Source organism: Falco naumanni, chromosome 2 (assembly GCF_017639655.2).
Source record: "Falco naumanni isolate bFalNau1 chromosome 2, bFalNau1.pat, whole genome shotgun sequence".
NCBI classification, from domain to species: Eukaryota; Metazoa; Chordata; class Aves; order Falconiformes; family Falconidae; genus Falco; species Falco naumanni.
The window spans coordinates 58,066,942-58,091,832 of NC_054055.1; the positions used below are offsets into that span (position 1 = coordinate 58,066,942).

Sequence of the window (24,891 nt, forward strand, 5' to 3'; positions counted from 1 at the left end):
AGAGGAAAATTTGTATAGTAAAGGGCCAAGTTCTGCTCTCTATCAGACCAGTCTAATCTAGTGAGTTTGCTGGGTGCTGATTCCTGGGGCACGTTGAAACAGAGATTCCTCCTATATCCTTCTGGTTGCTGGTGGCATTACAAGGGGATGTCAACCTCCTGTCCAGGTGTGATGTTTTTCAAAACTGGGATGATGATGCAATAATAGCCTGCTGTGGAAAGGTGACATTGTTTACTACAATGGTTTACTACCACTTACTGTGGGGGGGAGGTATTTTAAAAGAAAGGAGGAATATTTAGGCTTTTAGGCTTTCCATCATTTAATTTTGGGGTTTTTTTGTTTCATTTAGCTTCTTTTAGAGCTGAGTAAGCCTTTCATTTTCCAGCTTTTCCTTGTGTCCTAAGGCTATGGTTTCACAGAGCGGTAAACCACATTTTAAGGCTCCTAATACCATATTTAAACTGCTCTATGATATAAAGTGCTTATTTGCTATGAAGCAACTTTGCAATCCAAATTACTCAGATATATTCTGCTGAGGTAACTTTGTCCCAGGCTGAACACCTCATTCTGACTTTGTCAGGTCAGCTATTGCAAGTCCTTCCACAGTTAGCATAAAGCCACTGGGATTTCTGTGAGCTGCTCTGATTCACTTGACAGAAAAGCAGTCCTGTTCCTGCCGCTGGTCTGCATCCGGTTTGCAACCAACAGCACAAGTTTGCCTAACGTAATACCACTGTTGTAGACAGTGTTTGTTTTTAAAGTTGTGGAAGATTTGAATATGTGCCTTAGGAAGGGAGGCGGATTTGCTGGCAGGTGTGATTTTGGAAGTGGTGTTTTTTTATTTAATGCCACAGATACCGAGATAAGCTGCAAGCAATAAACTCTATCCTATAGAGATTACTGTTTAATTAAACGGTGAGTGACAAAAATAAACAGCCCCTCAGCATGTAGAAGCAGCTGCTGGTGGCAATGTGGTAGGGAATTTCTTCAGCAGCGTGGTCAAGGTCGCTTAGCTCAATGTCTGTGCTGCCATGATTGTACCTCTGTCTTTGGCCCCAGGTGGTTTGAAGCCAGCAGGCTTTGACTGTGTTCACCACAGCCGTGCAGAGTGCTGCCCAGCCTCTGCATCGGCTGCGGAGCTCCTCGCGGGCCTGGCTGAGCCAACGGCACTGCTGCAGGCACATTCGGGCAGGATTCAAGCCAACTCATTTAAATCTGACTCTTCTATGACAGCTCTTTTAAATTTCCAGGCAGGTGGAGGGGGGAGGAATGCAGGAAGCTTGTCCTGAGGCATGAGCGTGCTCTGCATTTGTCAGAGGGTGGAGAAAGGGGCCTTTGAATGGAAGGAAGGATTGTGGACTTCATCAAGCTACTGGAAGCCCCAGAGTACCCAGATGTGATGTGAGAGCTTGTCTGAGAGGATGTCTGTAACCAGTCATCTTCATTCTCCTAGTGAGTAGGATGATGGGTTTTATCAACTTAAAGTGCAGTTTAGCCTGCCTGCTTTGCCTAGACACGTGTGTTTGTCTAAGGTTTGTTTGAAACCTTCGTGCTGCCTGTTGGAAGCTCTTATGGGAGGCTATTCCCTGATCTCTCAGGACTTGGATCGCATTGAAGCTGATGGTGTGAGGAGAGCAAGGCCAGGGGAGGATCGTGTGTAACAATTGTTAGATGGCTCTGTGCTGTTAATTTGTTAAAACATCTATAGACTTAGTATTTGGCTCCAAGAAGCTCGGGTTGTGCACATTATTAAAAGCATTTCTGGCTTGCTCAAAGACTTCTGATCTGTTTGAAACTGCTGTCAGAGCCAGGCTATTTGCTACTGAACATCTAAGTGCTGATATCTTGTTGACCAAGTTATAGATTCTGGCAGGTCTGATTTGTTTCTTTACACAATTTGCCCATTTTTCTCTTTAGTACTGCATTTCCTAAGAGCAGCACGTCTTGGTGCCTAGTGCATAGTGATAAAGTTATTAACAAGATGTGAGCTGATCCTGACACCAAGAGCCACCTGCAGAATATGGGAAATGGCTGCATTTTTCACAGCCAGGGTTTCTTTCTAGCCATGAAACTGAGCAGATTCCTGGTGTTTTTATTGCACAGCATCCTAAGATCAGTCATACCATAATCTAGGTGATGTTTTCTGCCCTGCCTGTGCTGTTGCAGGGCTGTTGAAGCAGCCTGTGAATCCCCTCAGTTGCCCCAGCTGTGCTGAGCCCTCTGTTCGCAAGACTATGTTCCTGGGACCAAGTGAAGATACCCAACTAGAGGCCCTGCGGTTTGAGGAGGGGAAGGATGGCCTTTGGTGGTTGCAGGCTGGCATGGGGCTCTGCCCTCTCATACAGCAAGAGAGGAGGAAGAAAAAAGAGCAGGGAGATGCCTGAGATGGGAGAGGGAACAGCACACATCAGGCTGTCCTGTTAGTGCCAGGAAAGCTGCATCTGGTACCTGGGCACCCAGGTCCTGGTCCTGGCTACCAGGACTCATCCAAGATGCTCCTCAGCAAGGCTCTGGGTGCAAGGCCGGGAGTTCCCAACTTTTTTTGCTGGGAGAAAATATGGGAGACATGTCTCGGTGACTTAAACTGGCTCCCATTCCCCAGGAAAAGGTGTGGGCAGTGCACACAGAGCGTGACGTGCTCCATTAGCATTTGGCCAGTTGAATCCGAGAAGTCAGTTAGGTTTTACTCCTTCCTTTATCTAAGCTGTTTAATAGGCTGTTCATTTGGGCCACAAGCACCATTTTCCAGCCAAAAAAATTGAACTCATTTTCCCACACCCTTTTACATGTTTGTATTATAAGTTTCCATATTGGTTTCTATAAATTCTGACAGAAGATAGCAAATGGAGAACTCATAAGTATCCCTCCTTGGTCGACCACTACGCACTGCAAAGAGCAATGCTAGGGCAAGCCAGGATAGCCGTTTCTGCCCTGGGAAGCCCTGTCAGGGAGTATGTATGAATCTGCATGTTGGACCTTATCCATGTGCTGGGAAGAAAAAGCATTATGTACTTCCCAGAAATGCAGGCAGACTCATCTTCTTTCTCCCAGGGAAGCCAGTCTCCCAGTTCATAGGCACTTGTGAGGGAAGCAGCTACTCAGTACTACCAGATGTGGCTGAGAAATGTGCGGCTGGTAATTTGCAAAAAAAAAAAAAAGCTCTTAGATGTTAGCATATGAAAGGAGAGGACTCAATCGGGATTCATGGAAGGCAGTTTGAAAACCTGTAATAAAAAGCACTAAGGGAGGTGTAGGAAGATGAGCTGAACGTTGATTTATTAACCATTTTTTGTTTGGGAAGTAGTACTTGCGGTCAGGAAGAACAGCCTGATAAACAGTTTATATAAACAAGGCAGCAATCCTTGTCTGCCTTCTTAAAGGCACGAGCGCTGACTGTTCAGCTGGTTCTGCGTGTCTGGAGAAGAGATGAGGAGAACAGTTTCGGAAGTGTCATTCTCCTATGTGCAGAAATGAGATATGTATTGTAGTACAAACCTCAGACTTACACAGTGTGGTGGATTCCTGAGACAAAGATATTAAGAGGAGCCCGGTGCCAGTGTCTTGGGCTTGCTTCTGACAGGACAGTTTGCATTGCTGGGGTCACTTTTGGGTACTTCTGGGGATTAGAGCCACGCTACGCTCAAGTGAATCTGAAATAGTGGGAGAGAAATAGCTTGTCCAGGATCCATTAGTCACACCCGGAGCCACGTTATGTTCAGCTGTGTGGCTCTCCCAGCAGGATGTGGCCGGGATCGCCTCTGAGGGTGTGCCACAGCAAGGCGTGACATGTTGTCTTTTCAGTGTATTTCCGTACAGTGGTGTTACTTGCTCTGATCTCTTACCGTTCAAAAGCATTACTGACGCATGCTTCCTGTGGATTGGGTTTCTCCCACAACAGGGATAGCCAGCCCGAAGCCTTTAAACGTGTGCATGCTCCCCAAAGGCTCGATGGGGCTCTGGGAAGCTCTGGTGGCTTCAGCAGTACTTTCCTTAGGCTCTGAGCAGCGTTTTGGGCACTGCTTGCTGCAGAAAGGACAGCTGCAGCATCAGCTGGAATGGGCAGGGCAGTAAGAGGCACTGAGTAATAGCAGGGTGTGAGCAAGGAATTTATCGACTCTTCAAGTCACAAAATGTTCCTCTTGTTTAAAAGGCACTTGTAACGGGGAATGTTTAAGGTATTTCTTAATATTAGAACTTTAGTTAATAATGCTCTTAAAAAGTCAAAAGTGTCTTAAGTGCCCAAAGACAAAAACTATAGGATCCAGGAGGGAGGTGCTGTTCCTGAGCATGTAACAGAAGGTCACAAGCTGTAAATATCATTTGCTGGAATTGATTTTGTTGTTGTTGGGTGTTTTCTTTGTTGTTGTTGTTTTGCTGCATTTGAAGGGCTGTAATCAAAGTATTTTGTGTTCACCTGGAAAAAAATATCTCTGAGACCTTTCTCTCCTTCTTTGCCTTCCTACTATCCCCATCAAATTTCTGTTCCTTCTACTACCATTCCTGGATGACTGAGGACAGTATGGGCTGACTTGAGATATCTTTACATTAATTTTTCGATGATGTACACTGAGAAGTTTATGTAATTCCAAAATCCATGATAGCTGCTTGTGTAGTCCCTGTAAGTTGAGCTGGTGGCTGGTTTTAAGTAATAGTGTCTTATTGGGTATAAAAGTCAGTCTCCTCTTTGCTTGCAGTTGTACACTTGCATTACTATAAAAAGAAAGGGACTATTTAGAAAAAAAATGGGAAATTAGCTTCTTACAGAATAATATCTCCACTCTTCAATGTTTTTCAGTGACTTTAGACCTCCCCGCACAGTCAGTGGAGTGAGGGCTCGTTATGGTAGGGAAAGCAGCTCATACACCTATGGAGCTGGGAGTCGGGTCACAAATCAGCTGCTGATGAAAACCTGTAAGAACCTAGTCCCTGATCTCTGTCCCTTGTCACTGGCAGGTAGATACCATGTTCAAACAGTGACCCGTGAAAACAAGGAGTAAGAAGAACAATTTAGTCATTGATGCACAACAAATGAGCAGCTTCTTCCCCCGCAGCAAGCTGAGTGTTGTTATTCAAAACACACACCGCAGGGAGAGCTCTTCTCTGCTGCTGTGCTTCGGGCTGTTGAAGCAGCAAGACACCATCTGATAGGTCGGATGCTTAGTTTTTCTTTTAATATGCTGTGGATTTGGATGCATTTTTCTTGGGGTTTCTTTTCTTCTTGTTTACATGGGATTTGCATGTTGAGGAGCTGGGGAAGAAGGCAGCATAGCGTAGGAAATACCGTGGAGTCTCAGCAGACAGCTGGAGTGGAGTGGAGGATGGGGTTTAGGAGGCAGGCATGAAGCCATCATGTTCCCCCATGCTTGGCTTCAGCTTTCCCTGCCCCTCTGCTCCATACCACAGCCTACATGTCTATGCACCATCACCAGTGGGAAAATCATCCCTGTTGCAAGAGACAGCTTTTGCGTGGAAATAAATAAGCAAAACAAGGAGAACAACTGGAACAAGGAGCAATACCTAGTCATCACGTTTCTGGATTTTTGTAGGGTTTTGTTTTTTCCAGCAGTACACGTCTGCCTGCAGCACAGGTTAACTCTGCCAAGGCGCAAAGTAAGATCTGAAAGCCCTCAAACTGTTCAAAAAAAAAAAAAAGCCTCAGACCGGTCTGTGGCCAAAACCAATGAAGGCAATGAAGGGGAATGTTCCTGGTGCTTTATGTATGGCTGATGTGATGAGATGCTGTGCAAGCAGTCGGGGCTGGCTGTGCTGAAGAGGGGCCAGGGGGTCAACTTTTAGGAAATAAGGAACTGACTGTTCAACGAACAACTGCACTAAATATTAGCTGAAGTTCACAAAGTCAGTGGAAGCGCTCGCTATGACTTGGGTAGGCTTGGGGTCAGCCTTCGAGTAGCTATAGCTAGCAGATAAGAAAATTGCAATGAGGATTCTAGCCAACCTATACTGTAGCTGGGAGATCAGAAAAGCAACTTCTGTTTAGAAATAGCAGTCTGTAATGAAGTACTTAATATTTGTCTTGGAAGTAAATCAGAAAGGTACCAAACTGCTGAAGTCCATTAGATTAAATCAAATGTAGAGTCATAAAAAAGAAGCCAGGCAGTGCCAGAGAGTTAGAGAATAACACATAAAGCAAGAATTCTTCTAGAGATAATTACAAAATACCATGTCGTTACTGGCAGCAGCACAAATTCATCTGGCTTTGACATTTCTGGGATTGTGTGCAGTGGCGCAGCATGAACCATTTGGGATGGGATGCTGCACGCTGGCTGCACGGGTGGGGGGTGACTTTCCTTTGCTTCCTGCCAGTGCGGTGCTACTGCCTTGGACTTCAAATGGTTGTGGTTTTCAGTCGGGGGTGCTTTGATATGCATCACTTGGAGCAGTGCTTTAGTGGCTGGAAAGTTTTATTTGCAGCCTCTCAGAGGAAATTTGAGTGGGGAGAGCTGCTGGATGGGTAGGACGTGGGGGAAGGGAAGCACAGGGAACAGTACAGCAGGGAGATGACTTGACAGACAAAGGCTTCCTGGAGAGAGAAATTGGACTTTTATCCCCAGGTAATGTGGAGCCTGTAGTCTTGTAATGTCCATTGTAATGTCCCTTGCAATATAGACCATTTCGTGGGCATGTTTGGATTGTGGCAGTGTTTATATAACGTAGTGCTTTTGCAAAACTGGCTATGCTAATTAAAGTTACCATTGACACAACCCAACTTCCTACCCTGGTGTAACCTTTGGGCTTAGAAAAAAACATTTAAAAATCCTGTGGAGAAGTGTATTTTCTTGCTTAAATGGGCATGTGAGTGCCTGGGAGACTGAAGACCATAGGAAATAATCAAAGACAGCCTATGAAACTGGATATTGGTCAAATGAACATGGAGTAATCCCTTGTTTTATCAGCTGAGTTGATTTGTCTGTTGAAGGATAAAAGAGGAGATGTTACTGTGTGGTGTTCATGAGCTGTCCCTTCCATGTTTCCCAGTTAAAAAAGCATGCAGAGAAACTATCCGGCACAAAGCATTACCATGTTTAACTTTACAAAACAAAAATATATGTCTGAATATGCATCTATTCATGCAATAATACAGATTTTTAAGCAAACAAACAATTCTATCCGTCTTACTGGTGGAAGTATATTCGTAACAGCAGTGGTGTCCTCTATGATTTGATGAGCGTGGGACCTCTCCGGCTAAATTTCTGGTACAAAGAATGCAGAGATTTACCACCTGGTTGTCCACTTACTCCTTCACTGCATGCAGAATTGTCTTAAAAGTATAAACCACCGCAAGTGGGTGAAAAACAATGCATCCATTTAGCAGTAAGACAAAGCAGAGGTCCTGTTACCCTTGGGTTTATTTAGAGCTTGATTATATTTCTGTCCTCTTCCAAGGTAGTGCATTTCTTTTGCTGAATTGCAGCTGCTCACACCAGGACTGGATCTGTCTCCCAATACATAGATGTGGGAGTTGAACTAAATTTTCAGATTTGAGGACAGCACGTAGAAAGCCACACTGTGGGAAACCTGGATGCAGTATTAGAAGTTGGAAAGGGGAGACAGTGCTTCTCTCCACATCCCCCCTGGTGATTTTCTTTTGAAAACCTTAGTTTTCAGATCTGTAACAGTTAGGTTCTTACAAGTTTTCCTCCTGTGTTTTTTGAAAGATGTGTTTGGATTCAGAGTGCGGTATCCCTGCCTGTCTCACACATGGGTTTAGAAGCAAGAATTGTCTTTTCCGTCAGGAGCTGGGTTTCTCCCAAACGGAGCACTCGTCTGAGTGGGATAGAGCAGTTTGCATTTTTAATACCAGAAGTGACACACTGAAAGGAAATTCCTGACAGTATGTAACACTTAAGAGTCAAACCTAGATGCTGGATGGATTTTATTTTTTGGTCCCACTTTCCCTTGCACAAACAGAAAGCTTTTCAGAGGGGGAACACCTGAGGATCCTGTTCAGGGATGCAGTCCTTTTTTCTGAACAGAATTATTCTTCTGCTCTAAACTCACATATTGTCATAGGATTTTGATGTCTGCCTTTTTTCTCAAACCTTTTCCAGCCTTCTCTGGTGTGTTTAAAAATGCTAACAATTTTCTTTAAAAGTAATCCTCGTTAAGTGCCTGCCCTCTATCTTGTTAGGAGTGCGAGCCAGGCTGGGTGAAAGGTTTGCTGTACCTGGGAATTACATGTCCATCAGGAAGATTCCTTGCACACTCCCGAGCAAAGGAGCCTGGGAATCAGGATTTTAGAAGAAATGAGCTATTGAGTTCCTTTCTGTGCTTATAAGTGATTATGTGGTTTTCTTGCGTGACTGAAGAGTGTGATATTTCTGTTGCTGACAGGGAAGGCCGCTCTAATGCTCATGGGAAAGGAGATTACCAAAGAATTGGAGATGTTATGCTAAAGAACATTCAGAGTATGAAGGTAGGAATGATCCTATATAACTATTAAGCTTTGACACGGATTAACGTTAGCATGTGTTTCATTTTCATATGATGTTGCGTCTTGTGCTGGTTTTTGCCAATCGTAATCAAGGCTTATGCTGTAAAAGTTTCCTTTGATAACATAGAAAGCATTTGGTGAGCCCCAAGATTCCAGAATTGCAAGCTGATTTTAAATTGTCCAGCCTTTTCCTTAGCCCAGTCTCCAAATACAGGAACAATGAAAATGAAAGTTCAGGAACATTTCATTTCCAGTTCTTTTTTCTTTCAAATAAGAAGGCAAAATGTCAGAATTTTTATGGCTGAAGAGGCTGTTCAAACACCAAGTGTACCTACTTGTTTGTGCAAATATAAGGGTTAAGTTATTGCAGGAATAGTGACCGTAACCTGGATATTGATTTGATTTGGGAAACTTCAATTTGTGCAGTAGGATGACAAGTTAGATGAAAGACTTTTTTAATAAATGTGAATACTTGCCTTTGATCCTGTTAAAACTAAAAGCAAAAATACACGCATGAAGTGTAAATCTAGGTGTAATGTTTAGCAGACTTTGCATCTGTTCTTAGTCTAGCCAGACTAGTATTTTTGATGCTCTGTGTTACTGAACAAACAGCCTTGAAGGCAGGCATGGGAACCTACGAAAACCCTGCAGACTTTTACAGTATGGATGGATAACCCACAGCTTACCTTATTATAACGTCACTATGCATCTGCTGCAGCACAAACAAACCAGTAGGCTACAACAAGGCTTTTACCATCGGTCAGATTCTGCTGTCAGTGCTGCATCTCCTTCCTCCAGAGGTCAGGCCACACTACTCCTCCTCTACCCAACCCCCTCTCCCACCATCCTCAGGGCTATTTAACCACTTAGCGGGACGAGCTACAGCTGCACATCGTCCATGTCAATCAACCCACTGCCTCTGAGGCAAGGCCACAGCTGCGTGTTAGCAATGCTGATCAACCCACTGCCTCCATTCCTCTGCATGCATCCAGGTCAGTGTGCAGCAAAACATGGCACTGCACCTTTGGCATGTGGATCTCGGGTGCTTTCAGAACTATCCAATACATCTTACCATGGTGATTGCCACTCTGGCATTCTTCAGTTAGTAAATGGAGCAGCCTTGAGGCCTTGGCTGGAGGAAAGGGTGGTTTAATCTTTACAGCTCTCCTGAGATGTTCGTTAGTACTAGGCTTATCTTTCAGAAAGACAGAGAGAGAGATGCAGAGAAATTAGGTGACATGCAAGTGATTATACAGCAAATCAGAAAAAAGGAACACAGAGATCTCGATAAACAGTGCCCAGCACAGACAGCTTTGTCACCAGCAAGCAAGCCTTACCCTTTCTGCAGTGTACTTAGTGGGAACTGCTTTTTACTCTCAAGCCACAGTTCAGATGCATGGAAAGAAATGCAGAGGGGACTTTTCTACCGTCATCGCTGCTCTCAAGGAGTATGCACCTTTGCACAAACAGTTTTTGGAATCACAGAAAGCCTCTGACAGACGCCGCTTCTGCTGTTGGTACCTTACAACATTAAATTGTCTGTCCTTCGCTGTCTGCAGGTCCTTCTGTGGCACTAGTCTAAAGGCAGTGTACAATCCTCGCTGTAACTTAGACCTGTCAGTGTGTTTTCGCCCTTTGCCATCAGAGGATTTTCTTCATTTGCTTTGAGATCTGCCACCACTGATGAGCACAGATACAGGGAGGAAGGAGGCAAAACCCAGTTTGACTTGAACTGCACAGTTAGTTAAAACTACATACTTATTATGAGACCTGGTAAAAGACCTGAAAAGTGACACTGCTTGTTTGATTAACACAGAAAAGGAATTAAGAGCAAGTAATTAATGGGCAGCATCTGTAGTAGTCCAGAGGGTCTGCTGTGTCTTTGCCTGAGTTACAGGTTTGTAAAATGAACATGCAGTGTATGAAGGAAGCAGCTTGGCTGTAGGGAAGGTATGTTTCTTATAGAGATGTCACAAATCACAGGAGAGAGTTGATTAGAAATGTGTCAGAAAGCACAAGCTTTAGATGAAGCTGAACTTTCTTCTCAGGTCCATTCAACATATCCATTTAATTTCTTTTTGTTCCTGGTTAATATTCTACCGGGTACTGGGAGACATTATTTGGCTGCTCAGAGAAGGTCTGTGCATCCTGAAGCACCAGTTGACTTTTTGCAAAACACAAATGAAGCCCCTGTGTTAATTGTTCAAAAAAAATACTGTACCATTGTTTTAAATGGGACTCGTGAATGTCTGTGATACTGAGACCTAAATGAAATTGTTTCATGCAAACCTCATTCACTTGCTGGTGCATAACTCCCCTGCTGCCAGTGGGATCATCTCAGAGGCTGCACTAAGGAGAAGAGGATGTAATCCAAGGATGGAGAGCTCTAACGTACCCATTTCTGTCAAACAATGCCTCTGTCTTTGTGTGTGTTTGGATTCCCAGGAGATGCAACTTCTCCTTAGTAACAGGGGAGCAGAAGCTGGAAGTCCATTTTCCCCCATCTCAGTTCCCCAGAAGCACCTAAGGGAACGGAGGCAGCTAAATCCCTTCATCCTCCTAGAAAATCCCATTTTGTTTTCTCTCTCTGCTTTTGCATCGTCTGGCTCTCTCCCTATTGCACCTACTTGCATGAGCTATGTTCGTGTCATCTCCTTGCCTTTGGATCTCTCACTGATAGGAGATTTAGTTTTGTTTACCGGTGTACTTTTGTTTTACAGAGAATGCAGAGGGGCTGGGGGGGGGGGGGGGGGGTGTACTTCAAATGAGTAATGCCATCTCTCCGAGTGAATATCAGAGCCATTCTGTTGTGCAGTGATTTTGTTTGCAAGATCCCAACTGCTGTGCTAGTTGGATTTTTGTATTGGAATGGGTTTGGGCTGAGTCATGTCTCACAGTGATTGCTAAGAGCTCTACCACATGCTCTTTTCTTTGTGCATGTAAGCAACTGACAATTCACCTGCGGAAGCACAATGAGATTTTAGTGGAGCTGGAGAACGGCATCAAGAACTCTCGCAAGCTGGAGACCTTTTGCAGAGATTTTGAGCTACAGAAAGTCTGCTACTTGCCTCTCAATACCTTCCTTCTCAGACCTTTACACAGGCTTATGCACTACAAGCAGATAATGGAGAGGCTTTGCAAACACTACCCACCAAGCCACGTAGACTTCAGGGATTCAAGAGGTAAGTAAGAGAAAAGACGCCAGTTCCTGGAGCTGGGTAATGGCATCCAAATTCATTAGAGATGCACGGTTGGACAAAAAAAACCCCCACTTTTATTTTTTTAAGCCTACATTGAAAGAGGATTGAGCTGCAAAATCTAGCGCTCGAAAGACCAGAAATGGTAGGATTGAGGTTGCTCTTATATATATGCATTATGTCACAGGCTGGACAAGCACTTGAAAGAGAAATCTGCTGGGGGTTATTAAACACACAGAGATGGCACACAGTTCAGGAAATGGCTTGAGCTGAAAACAGTTGGGAGGTTAGGAGAGGGCACAGGGAACAAACCATGAACGCTTGTCTTGTTCCTAGCTTTCCCTAGAGATCCTCTGGGAACACAGAATGATGGCCCAGGTGAACTCTAGGTCTGACCCGGTATGCCTGCTGTTATTATGTCCTTAAGTTAACGTTGTTTGGGTTTGTTTCCCAGGTATGCGGTTTGCTCTGTTACGGTTTTCATGATTTGTTTCAGGAACTCAAAGCTGCCAACATGGTTTATTTTCCAAATGTGAAGAAATTTTCCTCCTGTAGTCTGAACTCACTGCCTGCTATTTCTGATGATTTGTTTTCCTCCTTTCTTACCCATCCCCCACTGTATGCTATCTTACATTTAAGGGTAACTGTGTTATCTATACAGTTAGCACTCGGTGCAGACCCACGGAAGGACTTGGGCAGGGAGCAATGCTCTGCGTGACTGCTCCCAGCTGTAAGGTGTTAGCTGGCTAAGGTCCCTTGGGTGCCGTGTGAGGAGACCCAGGGCAGGCAATGCACAAAATACAGAGGTAACTTGACCTGTAGCAATAGGAAATGCCACAGAGGTCTGTGGCACTGAAGTGCTGCGTGACACAGATGTTTGCCTAAATGTAGCTACTGCCTGAATGATCTCAAGGAATGCAGCAAGTGGTCCCTTCGTTCCTTTTAGCCAAGGCAAGGTGATGAGGATGATGTGTCCATTCCCACCTCCCCAGACAGTGCAGCAGCCACAAAGGTTTGATTCCTGCTCCACTTTTGAAATGGATACAAACACAGGATTCAGGGGTGAAAATAAGAGAGCATGAGAACAACAGTGTGACTCGGACACCCTCAGCCTGGGATCAGTCTTTTACTAAGGTGTTTGCAGATTTTTGTTAAAGGTCAGAGTATAAAGGAAGCAAAAAAAAAAAAAAAGAGGGAAGGTGTGGATGCAAATCCCAGCAAAGCACAGGTCTTCCACTAGCAGGTGGATGCGCTCTGTGCGCTGAGCAATGATGTAAGAAGGAAGAACCGCTGTGACTGTCCCCTTGCCCATATTTTTAAACACAGGTGGCTAAAACTGCTCTTCTAGCACTGAATTCAGTCAGGTTGTTTGGCCCATTCAGAAACTGCTTGTTCATTCAGGAGTATCAAGGCTGGTGTTCACATACATACGTGGTGGCACAGGGAGGCAGCCCATGAGCTGGTCGCCCAGGAAAGATAACGTTGTGAAGTTATTTTCAGCTTAGGCTGAATTGACTTACTCCGTCGTTTGCACAGCAAAAAGACAGAACGCGGGAAGCAGATTGGAAGCAGCCCTGCACTTGATTTGGCTTCTGCTGCCACAGAGTGGGACTTTGTAGTGTCTGCTTCCTCCTGTGGTCCACCTGATCCTTCTTCACACAGCAAAAATCCTCCTCAACAATGGAGATTTTCCTTAGGAAAATCACTCCCAGCTGTTAGGTCACCCATTGTTGATAATGTCTTTGGAGAGAATGAAGTAGAGCCGTGATGCAACTCAGCAACATGCAGCCCTTTTAGTTGTTCTCGTTCCTGGGACTGATGACAAACCCCCAAATTCCTGTGCTTACCATCTGAGATGGTAACAGTAAAGGACACTGCCGTGTCCTGGTGTTTTCAAATACGAACCTGACCCAGTGTGCTGCAGGCAGGGGGAAAAATGCTTGTTTAGATTTGTTCAAGCATAGAGAAGATCCCTAGCTTAATTGGAGAGGTAAAAAATTAAGTCCTTTAGGAGAACCCATTCATTGGTGTTCTGAGTTGACTTGATTATTCCTACAAAGTTCCTGGGGCTAAAACAGAGCACACTTTTTGTTGGGGAAATAGATTGTCTCCTCATTACGACACTCCACCCTCTCCCTTCCCCTCTGTAAGATGATGTCCAGAGACTGTGGTTTTTAGTCTGCCTGGGGAGCTTTACACTGTGAAGGAGAAGGGTAATACAAGAAAGGTGATGTTCATGATCTGGGTGCTGCAGACAAAAGCCATCTTTCTTTTGAACATTCTTGTAAATTTTTAATAAGCATTTTATGTTTTTGTCCATCTAGCTGCTTTGGCTGAGATTTCTGAAATGGTGGCTCAGCTCCATGGCAATATGATAAAGATGGAGAACTTCCAGAAGCTGCACGAACTCAAGAAAGACTTGATAGGCATAGACAATCTGGTGATCCCAGGAAGGGTAAGTAGCAGAGTTGTGATCAAAGTCTGATACAATTTCAAAGCATTAGGTATGTTTTATAAACCTATTTATCAGGAGCAGCTGTGAAACTGAGTTTCCTCATATGGTTTTCTCTCACCAAACACTCTCAAATGTAAACATAACAATACCATAGAACACAGCAGCCTTTAAAGCAGGAGGAGGCAATCATCTTTATTACCTTTTTACTGATTATATTAGGTTTATGTTATGTGTAGGTTTGGATGGTTGTAGGCAATTCCAAGCATCTGTTACAATAGAGGCGGTAAAAAACTTAGCATTTATCACAGCATTCAGAGCTTGAGCAATTGCACACTCCCTCATTTCTTGCTGCCCTTTGTTTTTTCCAACCCTCAATGCTAGAGCACGGTAGATTAAAGGAAAGAAAGAAATTCATGCTGGAGGACCTTCAGCCCTTTCATGACGCCTAGCTTTGAAACTTACAGCCCCAGATATGAGCAGCCTTTTTAGTCTACAGGTAATGTTAGGTGATAATTTTTTAGTTATATTTAGTTAAAAGTGTTGCCTTAAATAAACACTCTTAATTGTGGTATAGAAATACCAACATCTCTTTCTCATTTGTCATGGTTTTTTTTTAAAAAAGTGAGGCTTATTTCAGAATAAATGACCCTCAGTGTAATATTTGTAACTTTTTTTACTTTTCTAGGCACGCTTATCTGTGTGTGCAAAGTTGAGAGTTGTTTGTTGTTGAAGTAATTTCCTCCCCACTCCCTGACTTTTGTGTGTAATTCGGAAAAACACTAATTGCAGCAACTGAAATGCCATGGAAAAATGCATCACTTGCCCCTTACGTGTTTCTGGGAAACAGCCTGGAAAAAAAAAAAAAAAAAAAAAGACGAGTTTTGCATTAAGCTGCAAATATGGCAGCACTTGAACTTGCCCTGCAGCCCGGCCATCCAGCCCTGACACACCCCTGTGGGATGGCCAGAGTGTGGCTCAGTGACAGCCGCGGCTTGGGGTCTGCTTGCCATGCCATGGCCATGTCTAGTGCCACCACAGGGTCGTGACAGAGGCAGCTGGCTGAGCTCTCTAGGGCGTAGTTCGTTTTAAGGATTCAGACATTTAGAAAAAGGGGGTTGAAGGTGATGTCCCGTTGGGAAGGCAGTGCCGAGCACAATTATTTCTGGATTTGTGGCTGTTCCCCGCTGCCTCACTTTGCCTCTTCCCTGTCTCCCAAGCAGCTGCCACGGCTCATGCCTCCTTCCAGTGATCCACACGGCACATTTGCTTCCTTGGCAAGCCCCTTGGGACATTTCACAGCCTGTGCAGCTCTCTATCACATGAAATTAAATGCTGTCATCGGCTGTTTCTGCCACCCTATTCTGTTTAAAGGCCAAGCAGTCTTTCTGTCCGAGGAAGTTCAAGAAAAAAAGCAGATGGGGGGCAGAGGGTGTTTGCCTGCCAAAGGCAAAAGTCATTGGCCACCACGCTCTGGCATGTGCCCAGAATGTTGCTGCTTGCCGCCGTTTGGCCACTCTCCTGGCTCTGACTGAAGTCCCTGAGCCAGCACACACCAGGCAGGGAGGCAAATGCCACTGTCACCCGTGAGCTGGGTTACCCGAAGGGGACTGAACTCCATGTCTCAAAGGAGAAGTCTCGTGTTAGGCTGGTGACTCAGGTGTGCTAAAGGAGGCTGTAGGCGGCCATCCTCTTCGGTGAGGTCTCTGCTGCCACCGAGCTGGTTCCTATACTGGACATTAAAATCCCGTGGTCGGCCGTGCTTGCAGAGCGCAGTGAGTGCAGCTCTTGATTCGTGTATTTGCACAGCGCTTGCCATGGTGGCACTAAGCCCGCTAGTGACTATTGGGCAGTGCCGTATAAATAGTAGTTATGATTAATATTCTTTGGTGGCCAACACAGCTTCCAGTGGCCTTTCCGGTACGATGAGCCTACCATGATAGAGAGAGAACCTCTAGGCACTTTTTCCACCCCTTAGCCCCTATGCAGTGCAGCTAGTGGTACTGGATACATCAGAGCGACACTAAGGCAACCAAAGTGTCCCTCTGAACAGATTGATCTTAAGACAGCCAGTTTATTCCAAAGCTGCAGGTGATTCTGATGCTTTATATACCTTTTACATGCACAATTATGAATTGAATGGCCTTAAAAGAATGTAATAAATAAATATAAACCTCCTGGTGGAAGCTGGAGAGAGTGACTGAAAAATGGGTTTTTCACAAGTTTCAGGTAAGTAGAAGGGCGAGTTACAGTACAGAAAATCCAGCACTTTGAAAGCTTCAGATGCGTTACTTTTCCTATAATTCCATTGCTAAACATTCTTAAACAGTTTGATCTGAATTAATGTACTGTATTAGATGACATAGATGGTACTAGGATAACTCGCGATGCCAGACAATTTCCTCCTTTTTCTGCTGCTGACAGCGATGTTGATTTGCGTAGCTGATTTTACACCTGGGTGAAGACCTATGTATGCCACATGCACAACAGAAACTTACCACTGGCTAACCAGTAACACAAAGGCCAGCTTATCACTAGTTTTTCCATCATTTGTACTATGAAAAATATTCATATTCATTCAGAACTGATGAGAGAGGGAGCTGTCTGCAGGAATCAGTGTTCCTTAGCTGAATTTCCTTAGAATAAAAGACTGTGGAGGAGTTTATCACAAAAGACAGTTAGAAGTCGAAAGAAATTATCCTATAAATAAGGTTTTTAACGTACTTAATAAAGAAAACAAAAAGTCTTAGCAACTGATAGTCAAGTGAGTCCTGTGACAAAGGAGTCATATTTACGTTTGCATAATAAAAAATGGTCAAAATTTTTGCAGAAGATACATACTTGTTTTGTATTTGTTTCCCACAGGAGTTCATTAGACTGGGCAGTCTTAGTAAGTTGTCTGGTAAAGGTTTACAGCAACGGATGTTCTTTCTGGTAAGCAAGAAGACGGTTTCTCTTTAGTTTCATGAAGTGTGCCTATAGACAACTATTAGACATACTTTGAAAGAGTTGCGTTTAATGTTCAACATTAAGAGTCAGTACAGCGTGGCAGGAAAATACTTCCTTGGTTGCTTGTATGCAAAACAACAGTGGGTCTATAGAAAAGCTTGTGAGTGTACTAGGTTTTACATGTTTGACATTTAATCTTTCAAATGAGCCTAAGATATAACCACTAAATCTTCTGGGTAGGGTTATCCTCTGCCTTTAAAGGCACTAAAGAGGAAGCCCAATGAATATGGTGCGTATTTTCTCACACGCCACAATACTTGTTACCAGGCGATGCCTCGATATTACATCTGTATAAAACATGAAAAAGCTGAGACTAGAATCTCAAGTCAGTTCCTCAGGCTATCAAAGAAGCCTTTGGTTTGTCTCAAGCACCAAAATCGTTTTGGAAGTGAAGTCCTGGGTCAATGTTCTGGGACTCCAAATACATGCATCGTCATTGGCAAAATTAAATCCCCCTCTAGTGGCTGATCCACATAGCTTCATGCATTATTGCTATTGGGTTGTAGAAGTCTCTGTGAGAGCTCTGTTTCATACCACAGAGTGTTATTTTCTTGATGCAGCCGTCTGGTTTGAGAAAAAACATCCTTTGACCCAGGTGGTACAGTGAAAATATATGGCAACAAAATGCAGGCGCTCACTTGACATGCTTTCGACACCTGCTGTTACATGCAGGAAGCTCTACAAGCCGAGATACTCAGTCTCTTAACCTTGATACTTCCAACCTAAAGCCATCTACCTTAAAACAGGTCTCCCAGCTTCCTTCTGAATATGGGGAGTAATAGACACCCACTTACTTCATAAGAGTTAAGTTACACACACCTCTCTTGAGCATGCTAGCTTATCTTTCCACACAGATCAGAAGAAATGTTGGTGAAACACACTTACCTTCCATAGCTTCAAAGTGCATCAGAGTGTGAAAGGTACTGCTTGGTTTCGCTGCTGTTGTGGCTTGTTAGTTCTGACCCAGAGATCACAAAGGGAATGTTAGAAGGCATCAAAAGAAAGACAGCAGAAAATTGTGGGAACATGACTGAGACCAGCTGGGAAGGCAGGCAGGGAAAATAACAGGTGTTAATACTAGGTGCCACAATAATATTGTGGAAACCAGTATTTTGTATCCATGCATGAGAACTGCCATATAAATAGCTAGTACTGGCCAGCTTTCCCATATTTACCATTCTGAATTTTTTTTTTTTCTACATACGTACATGTTGACATCATTCTAATAATGCTTGTTCTTGCTTTTTAGTTTAATGATATCTTGTTGTACACAAGTAGAGGCCTGACAGCATCAAATCAGTTTAAAGTCCATGGGCATCTTCCACTGTACAGCATGACAGTAAGTATTGCCAGAGCTTCAGGGATTCACGCTTAACCGGCTGTGTATGTTCCCATATTAATTGCTTGATGAATTTCTGCTGGACTGAAAGCAGCAGCGAAAGGCTGTTCTCTGACTCAGAGAAGCTGTGGTTACATTCTGCACTAACGGGCTCTGTGGGGTTCGGCACGTGTTCATGCAGCATTCTATACAAAGGTGATTATAGAGCAAAAGGGGGTGGGGGGAAGAGGCATTCTGCAGGGCAGCTTCCTCATACTGCAAAACTTCTCATGACATGGATTCTTTATTTTTTTAAAGCCATAAATTTAACCATGATCTTACAAGTAATTGATCACCAACTGCTTATAGACACACTGTGCAAGGCAAGTGAACAGTAGCAACAATCTAAAATTTCTATAAAAAAGAAACCATTTCCTAATGTTTTCAGCTCTGGATCTTAAAGCCAAAATAGTGGGAAACTGACAGCAGTATGTCATTTGGAGCTCTCGTTGCAATTCTTTTGGAAAACAGCCAATTCAAGGCAATAGCACCTACTTACGTCTTCTTATATGATTTCAAAAATATTTTTGCTAGTTTCAAAACACTTTCATTCCCCCTGTTATTTTCACTGGAACTTCTCATGGGTTTGTATCTGTTGCGTACTGCTTTCCTGAGAATGGAGTTGGGTAATCACTACCACAGTACCTGAATATCTCTAAACATCTGCAAGGCTTCAAGTTTTATCTAGCACTTTTAGGAATCTACTCAATTGTTGGTGTTTGGCACAGGCTTGTTCACAACAGAACTGTGTGGTGCTGCAGTGTTCAGAGCACTCCCAGACTTAACATACCCTTTTGTATGATGAATCAGTCTTCTGATGAAAATACCACTATTTTCCTTTTTTCTTTGACACAAAGCAGACAAAGACGTGCTTTTGGTTTAAGAGGTTACCGCAGAACTTACTGCTTTTCCAACAGCCACCACTTTTTTTCTGAATACCTAGCTCAAAACTGTTATTTGTGAACATTTCTCTTCGTTTTCTTTTCCCCAACGGTAAGAGCTTGTTCAGGTCGCTGTTTCACCTTAAGAAATACATACTTCCTGCAATCTGACTGCATTTGGGCTTTTATCTCTCAGATAGAAGAAAGTGAAGAGGAATGGGGGGTTCCTCATTGCCTAACACTACGAGGTCAACACCAGTCCATCGTTGTTGCTGCAAGGTAATTCAGTAGAGACAACATGCCTGTATAAACTGTATTTCTCTGCAGCTTTCACAGTGGGGCAGATAGAAAAGCAGAGAGGCGTCATTTTGTTTGGATTTGCTCCTAAAACAATTCCAAAGGTATATTCTTCTGTGAAATCCACTTAGAAATAATAATTTAAAAAAAAAAAAAGGTGAATGGGACAAAACAGTGGCGATTATACAAGTTGGAACCAAAACTTAAGTTATTAGGGGGAAAAAAACGAGCATCTCGTATCTGAATTTATTTATTTAAATTACAAGTAAGCCCAGCTTGTGACTGATTCTTAAGAGTTTGCTTTCAGGCTTTATGAAAGTGAATAAAACCTGCATTTTCGTTGTTAGTACCCGCGCTGAAATGGACAAATGGACTGAGGACATTCAGATGGCGATAGACCTGGCAGAGAAAAGCAGTGGCCCTGCCCCAGAGTTACTGGCCAGCAGTCCGCCTGACAACAGTAAGTAAAGGCTAGAGAGCAGGTTTTACTCACTTTTGTCAGTATGATTGGTGATTGCTTCTAAGCAAAGTGGTGAAAAATGCTGGCCACAGGTCAAACTGATGCATTTGAAGTTGATTTATGTACATATAGAGATATATGTGCCATTTTAACGTTCTTGTTGATGTTAGCAGAAAATTTCACTGAATAGAGAAGTGACTTAAGCATAATGATTCCAGGAACTATTTAACAAGATTTGAGCAGTGCCTGTCCTTGGAAGGTATTAAAAGCACCAACAAAGCACGGTAGTTAGTCTTTGATTCTAACACTTTCAGAAACACGTGGGAAAAGAAATTCTACTTAACATCAGCACAAAATTATTTCTAAAATTGTGTTTTAAAATTAGTTCACAATATTGTGGACAGAATTGATTTGTTTAATTTTTCCAATTATATATGTTGTTGCATAGAGGAAGAAAGATGCTTTTTCCCTGCATTTCATAGAGTCTCCTGATGAAACTACTGTAGACCAGGAATCTGAGGACGACCTCAGTGCATCCCGCACCTCACTCGAACGTCAGTCACCACACCGTGGCAACACTACGGTGCACGTCTGCTGGCACAGAAATACCAGTGTTTCAATGATCGACTTTAGTATTGCTGTGGAGGTATCTGCCTCAGAACAATCTGAACTGCAGCTTCCAGACTCGCTCTTGAATGACAATTTCCTTTTTGCTCCTCCTTAATAAGCGCACTATTCCATTGTCTCCTTCTGAGGAAGTTTCAGGCACACCTATTAAACTGACTCCCGTATCCTCAAATGATGGCATAAATCATCAGTCAAGAAACATCTATTTGCTCCCTTAGCGCATCTTTGTAAAATCAGTTCGAGCAGTAATTTTCATAGAAGTAACCGTCCAAAAAAAATGCTGATGCCCTTTAAAATTTACAGCAGGTTAAACTGTCTTAATGCTTTAAGTTACAGAGGCATTAAGTCATTGCTCGAGCTGAAAGGATATTGTCTTTAGCTGCTGCAGCCAGAGTTTAAAATACGTGTATTACTAACGTACCTTCTTTACCTAGCCATCTTTTCTGGAACCTTGTCTCATTGCTCAGTCTCATCTGCTTTTTCTTTATTTGCGTTTTCCACCCCAAAATAAAAATCCTTTTTTCCCCCCTGATCACAGCTAAGCCAATTTTATACACATTCATTAATTCTGTACTCCATAGATGAGATGCAGACGTTGACTTTTCAAAGATTAAAACAGAAGACTCCTAGTTCAGTGTAGGTTTTAGGATGAGGTGGTGAGCCTGCTTAGGGTGCCCTTCCTTCACCCAGGAGTCTCCAGGGAGCTCAGAGTACTTTATCACAGAACTCATCAAATGGAAATTTATGGTTAATGAAAACAGTTAAAGGCATCTTAAAGCTGAGTCAACTTGCACTCACAAGGCAGCCCTCAGACGTTAATTAGGCCGTCATTGCTCTAGAGAAGACATACTGATGCTGAATGTAGAGAGGCAAGGACAGACCACATCCATAGCTTGTGTAACTGCCTCTGTTTTTAAACAGGAGATTTTTGCTGAAATACGACAGAAGAAAATTATTCTGTACTAGAAAACACTTGACTGTAGAGCCTCATTTCGATCCCATGCAGGTGCATTTTTTGCTTTTTATACCCTCATATCCTGCAAGGGAGGAATAGTTCAGCGTGGAAACAAGGTCTTGTATTTTTCACTTAAGCAGAGGGCTTACTATAAATAGATATAAAACTTAAACCAGTGACTAATTCTAACAATTAAAACGTTTAGTTAGGCAAATCTTTTGGTCGGAGATCTGTGCTCATTATTCCATTTTTGTTCAAGTGAATGCAACCAAAGCAGCAAAGACCAAACACACCCTGGAGACATACGTTGTTCTGTGAAAACATCTTCAGCTCCGCTGCTCTTCCATGCGTGGCAGGTTACGCTCATGCTCACATCATTCTGTTGGTGGCTCTCACTTCAGCATTATCGTTTATTTTCTTTGTGTCTCTCCCTCCTTTCTGTCTCTCTCGTGGTAGAAGATCCTCTCTCTGTCAGTGACTGTACTTCCCTACCTGCTGGACTGATCAGTGATCAGCGGCCTGTTTCCATTTCATATGTCTGCTGGTACCGAATGCAAAGCCTGTCCTTTTATGATATCCTCCAGAGTAATGAGGTAACAGAAAATTAAGGAGTACACCTGTAACTTAGGGCGAGGAGGCAGCAGTCCAGATATCAGAGAATGGGATGATGTAAAGCAAAGGCTCGAATGTATATCCAAGACTGGTGAAAACAGAACGTTTTCAAGAATATTTTATTTGTAGTAGATACATCAGGACCACCAGACTTTGACTATTAAGCTTTACAGGTTAAATTATTAGCTTTTGCAGTATATAAAGAGATTGACGTAAACAGCTACTTTGATCCAGGTGAGAGCCTTTACAGTCAACAAGGAATGGGAAGTAGTGAATAATTCACTGAGAGCTCCCCTTCATTTGCAAGGCACAATGATACTGGACTTTACGTCTTCACTATGTGAAGAGCAGCTTCTTCAGCCAGCCATCATAAATACTCGTACTTGGTTATGGCTGCCTCCTCCTTTTTGTTTAAAATACCCAAACTCTGGCTTAAGAGTAAGGTTAACAGTCCTTGCTTTTGAAATCTTTGAAAAGTTACCAAGTGAACTCACTGGGTACTGAGCACTCAGTCTCTATCTGCAATTCTGAAGTATGTCATAATTTTCCTTTACATCACAAATTCATGTCAGACTTTCTGTTTTCATTCTATTTAAGTATCATTTGAAAAGAACAAAGACAGACTAGGACAACAAGACTGATGTTTAGTAATATATTACTAAAAGCCACCTCAATTTAAGAAAAATAATTAGTGTAGCAGCCTGAAGTTTTTGGAAGTACCCAGGTACAAACAAAATAGTGTGTTACACAAAGTACTACTTTGTAATAAAAAAATGCAGAAGAAAAATATGTCCATTCAACCACAACATTTTCACATACAAGAAGGTCACATACAACCAGATTAAGAGCAGATAATTTTTCTTACGTTAATTAAACTGCGGGGATCTTTCACTGTTTCATTTGGCTACTTTTGATCTGTTTCAGAACCAGCTGTCTGGAAATCTCCTAAGAAAATTCAAAAACAGCAATGGGTGGCAGAAGCTCTGGGTGGTGTTCACCAACTTCTGTATGTTCTTCTATAAATCGCACCAGGTAACAGACTGCATAAGTATGTGTGGCTGGAGAAAACCTTTTGTTTTTTCAAGGCAGTAACGGAGAGAAAAGCGGACATCAGTCAGGGATGCTGTGGGCAAGAGAAGCAGATGCGCTGGTCATGCCTACCCAGCCTTTACTGCCACTGGAACACGGAGCAGAGCATGTTCTCCGTCTGATCACTTGTCAACTGAAGAACATGTGCTTGTTTCCTGAAACTTTCAACAGTACATATCATCCCTCAAAGTAAAACAGATACTGCTACTGCTCAGAAATTGTGGCACGAGTTTAAACAAGAGGTTTCTCTTGTACAAATTCTGAGATTGTCACAGTTAAAAACATACTAGTGACTTATACATTTTGTTTACCATTACTGATCTTTAAGTCAAACAAGAGAGAACAGCAGCCAACATCCCACTGCAAAAGTAGGGGGGGTTCTGTCTAGAATCTGTTGGACTTTTGAATCTCTGTGTTTGAGCAGGCCATACACAAAAAATAAATCCAGTTGCTACATCATGTTTCTATTTCTATAGAAACCTTTAACTATAGTTTCTGCACTTAAAAAAAAATCAATTGTAGGACATTCTACGTATAAGCAGGATAAAGAAATGATCTGTTCACACGTCCTATGCCAGAAGTGTAAGGACTTAAGCAGTAAATGCCGCAGAGTGGCTGATAAATTTCTAAAGGAGTAGGAATTTGCGAGCCTAGGATGAACACACGTGGCACTCCGTTGGTGCCAAACAATGGAGCTTTATGTTCATCAATTTGAAAGCAGCTAAAGTTCAACATCTCAGGACACCTTTCATGTGAGGAAATACCGGTAAGATCAGCCTGTGGCAGATCCTTACAAGAAGGGTCTGTAAAGATAGGCAAGCTGAAACTACCAGACAATTAAGTTCACTGCGATTGTGTAAAGCTGGTATTTTTCCATGCATGCGTGGAAATGCAACGACGACCTTTAAATGAGCGTGCATCTGTCTTCTGTTTTACTTCTGTGTTCTCTTTACTCAGGGGCATTTGATCTCACAGAATTTTCCGTTGTTTTTTTTCAGGACAATCATCCCTTAGCCAGCCTTCCTTTACTGGGATATTCACTTACAATTCCTTCTGAATCTGAAAACATTCACAAAGATTATGTGTTCAAGCTGCATTTCAAATCCCACGTGTACTACTTCAGGGCTGAAAGTGAATACACATTTGAAAGGTAAGTCAGTCTTCTGTGAGACAGCATTTTGTAAAATTCCAGGTTTCTTCTGAATAAGGTTAGTAAATTGATTTAGTAATACAGGCAAGTAGTTCAGCACAATTGGAGAAAGAACCCTTTAAAATTTTAAAAGAAATTTTAAGCCTGATAATGCTAGAACCAAGTGGCTGGTTTTGATGGTGTGGTAGCTGTAACGGGAATCGCTACAAAACCTGTGCTACGTACAGAAATCATCCAGTCAGAACTGATCAGGCTGGCTGTACAGGGAGCGTCAGGTCTCACACTTCAGGAAGCGCGTAAACAGCTCACAGGACTCTTCAGTAGCTCTTCAG

The 24,891-nt window shown here is 42.9% G+C and overlaps 1 protein-coding gene across 8 annotated transcripts in view; it reads left to right on the forward strand.

The window, feature by feature from the left end:
- Window positions 1-24,891, forward strand: part of FARP1 (FERM, ARH/RhoGEF and pleckstrin domain protein 1) — a 213,970-nt gene that overhangs the window by 186,717 nt on the left and 2,362 nt on the right. For 6 of the 8 annotated variants that reach the window (XM_040584421.1, XM_040584417.1, XM_040584418.1 and 3 more), the window contains 10 exons: window positions 8,353-8,434; window positions 11,397-11,634; window positions 13,974-14,104; window positions 16,967-17,035; window positions 18,360-18,449; window positions 19,566-19,648; window positions 20,014-20,126; window positions 20,609-20,772; window positions 23,245-23,352; window positions 24,408-24,559. In XM_040584421.1, coding sequence (XP_040440355.1) covers window positions 8,353-8,434; window positions 11,397-11,634; window positions 13,974-14,104; window positions 16,967-17,035; window positions 18,360-18,449; window positions 19,566-19,648; window positions 20,014-20,126; window positions 20,609-20,772; window positions 23,245-23,352; window positions 24,408-24,559 — 1,230 coding nt within the window. Of the gene's footprint in view, window positions 1-8,352; window positions 8,435-11,396; window positions 11,635-13,973; window positions 14,105-16,966; window positions 17,036-18,359; window positions 18,450-19,565; window positions 19,649-20,013; window positions 20,127-20,608; window positions 20,773-22,164; window positions 22,302-23,244; window positions 23,353-24,407; window positions 24,560-24,891 lie in introns of those variants that run through there. The other 2 variants (XM_040584420.1, XM_040584424.1) reach the window with 2 other exon arrangements.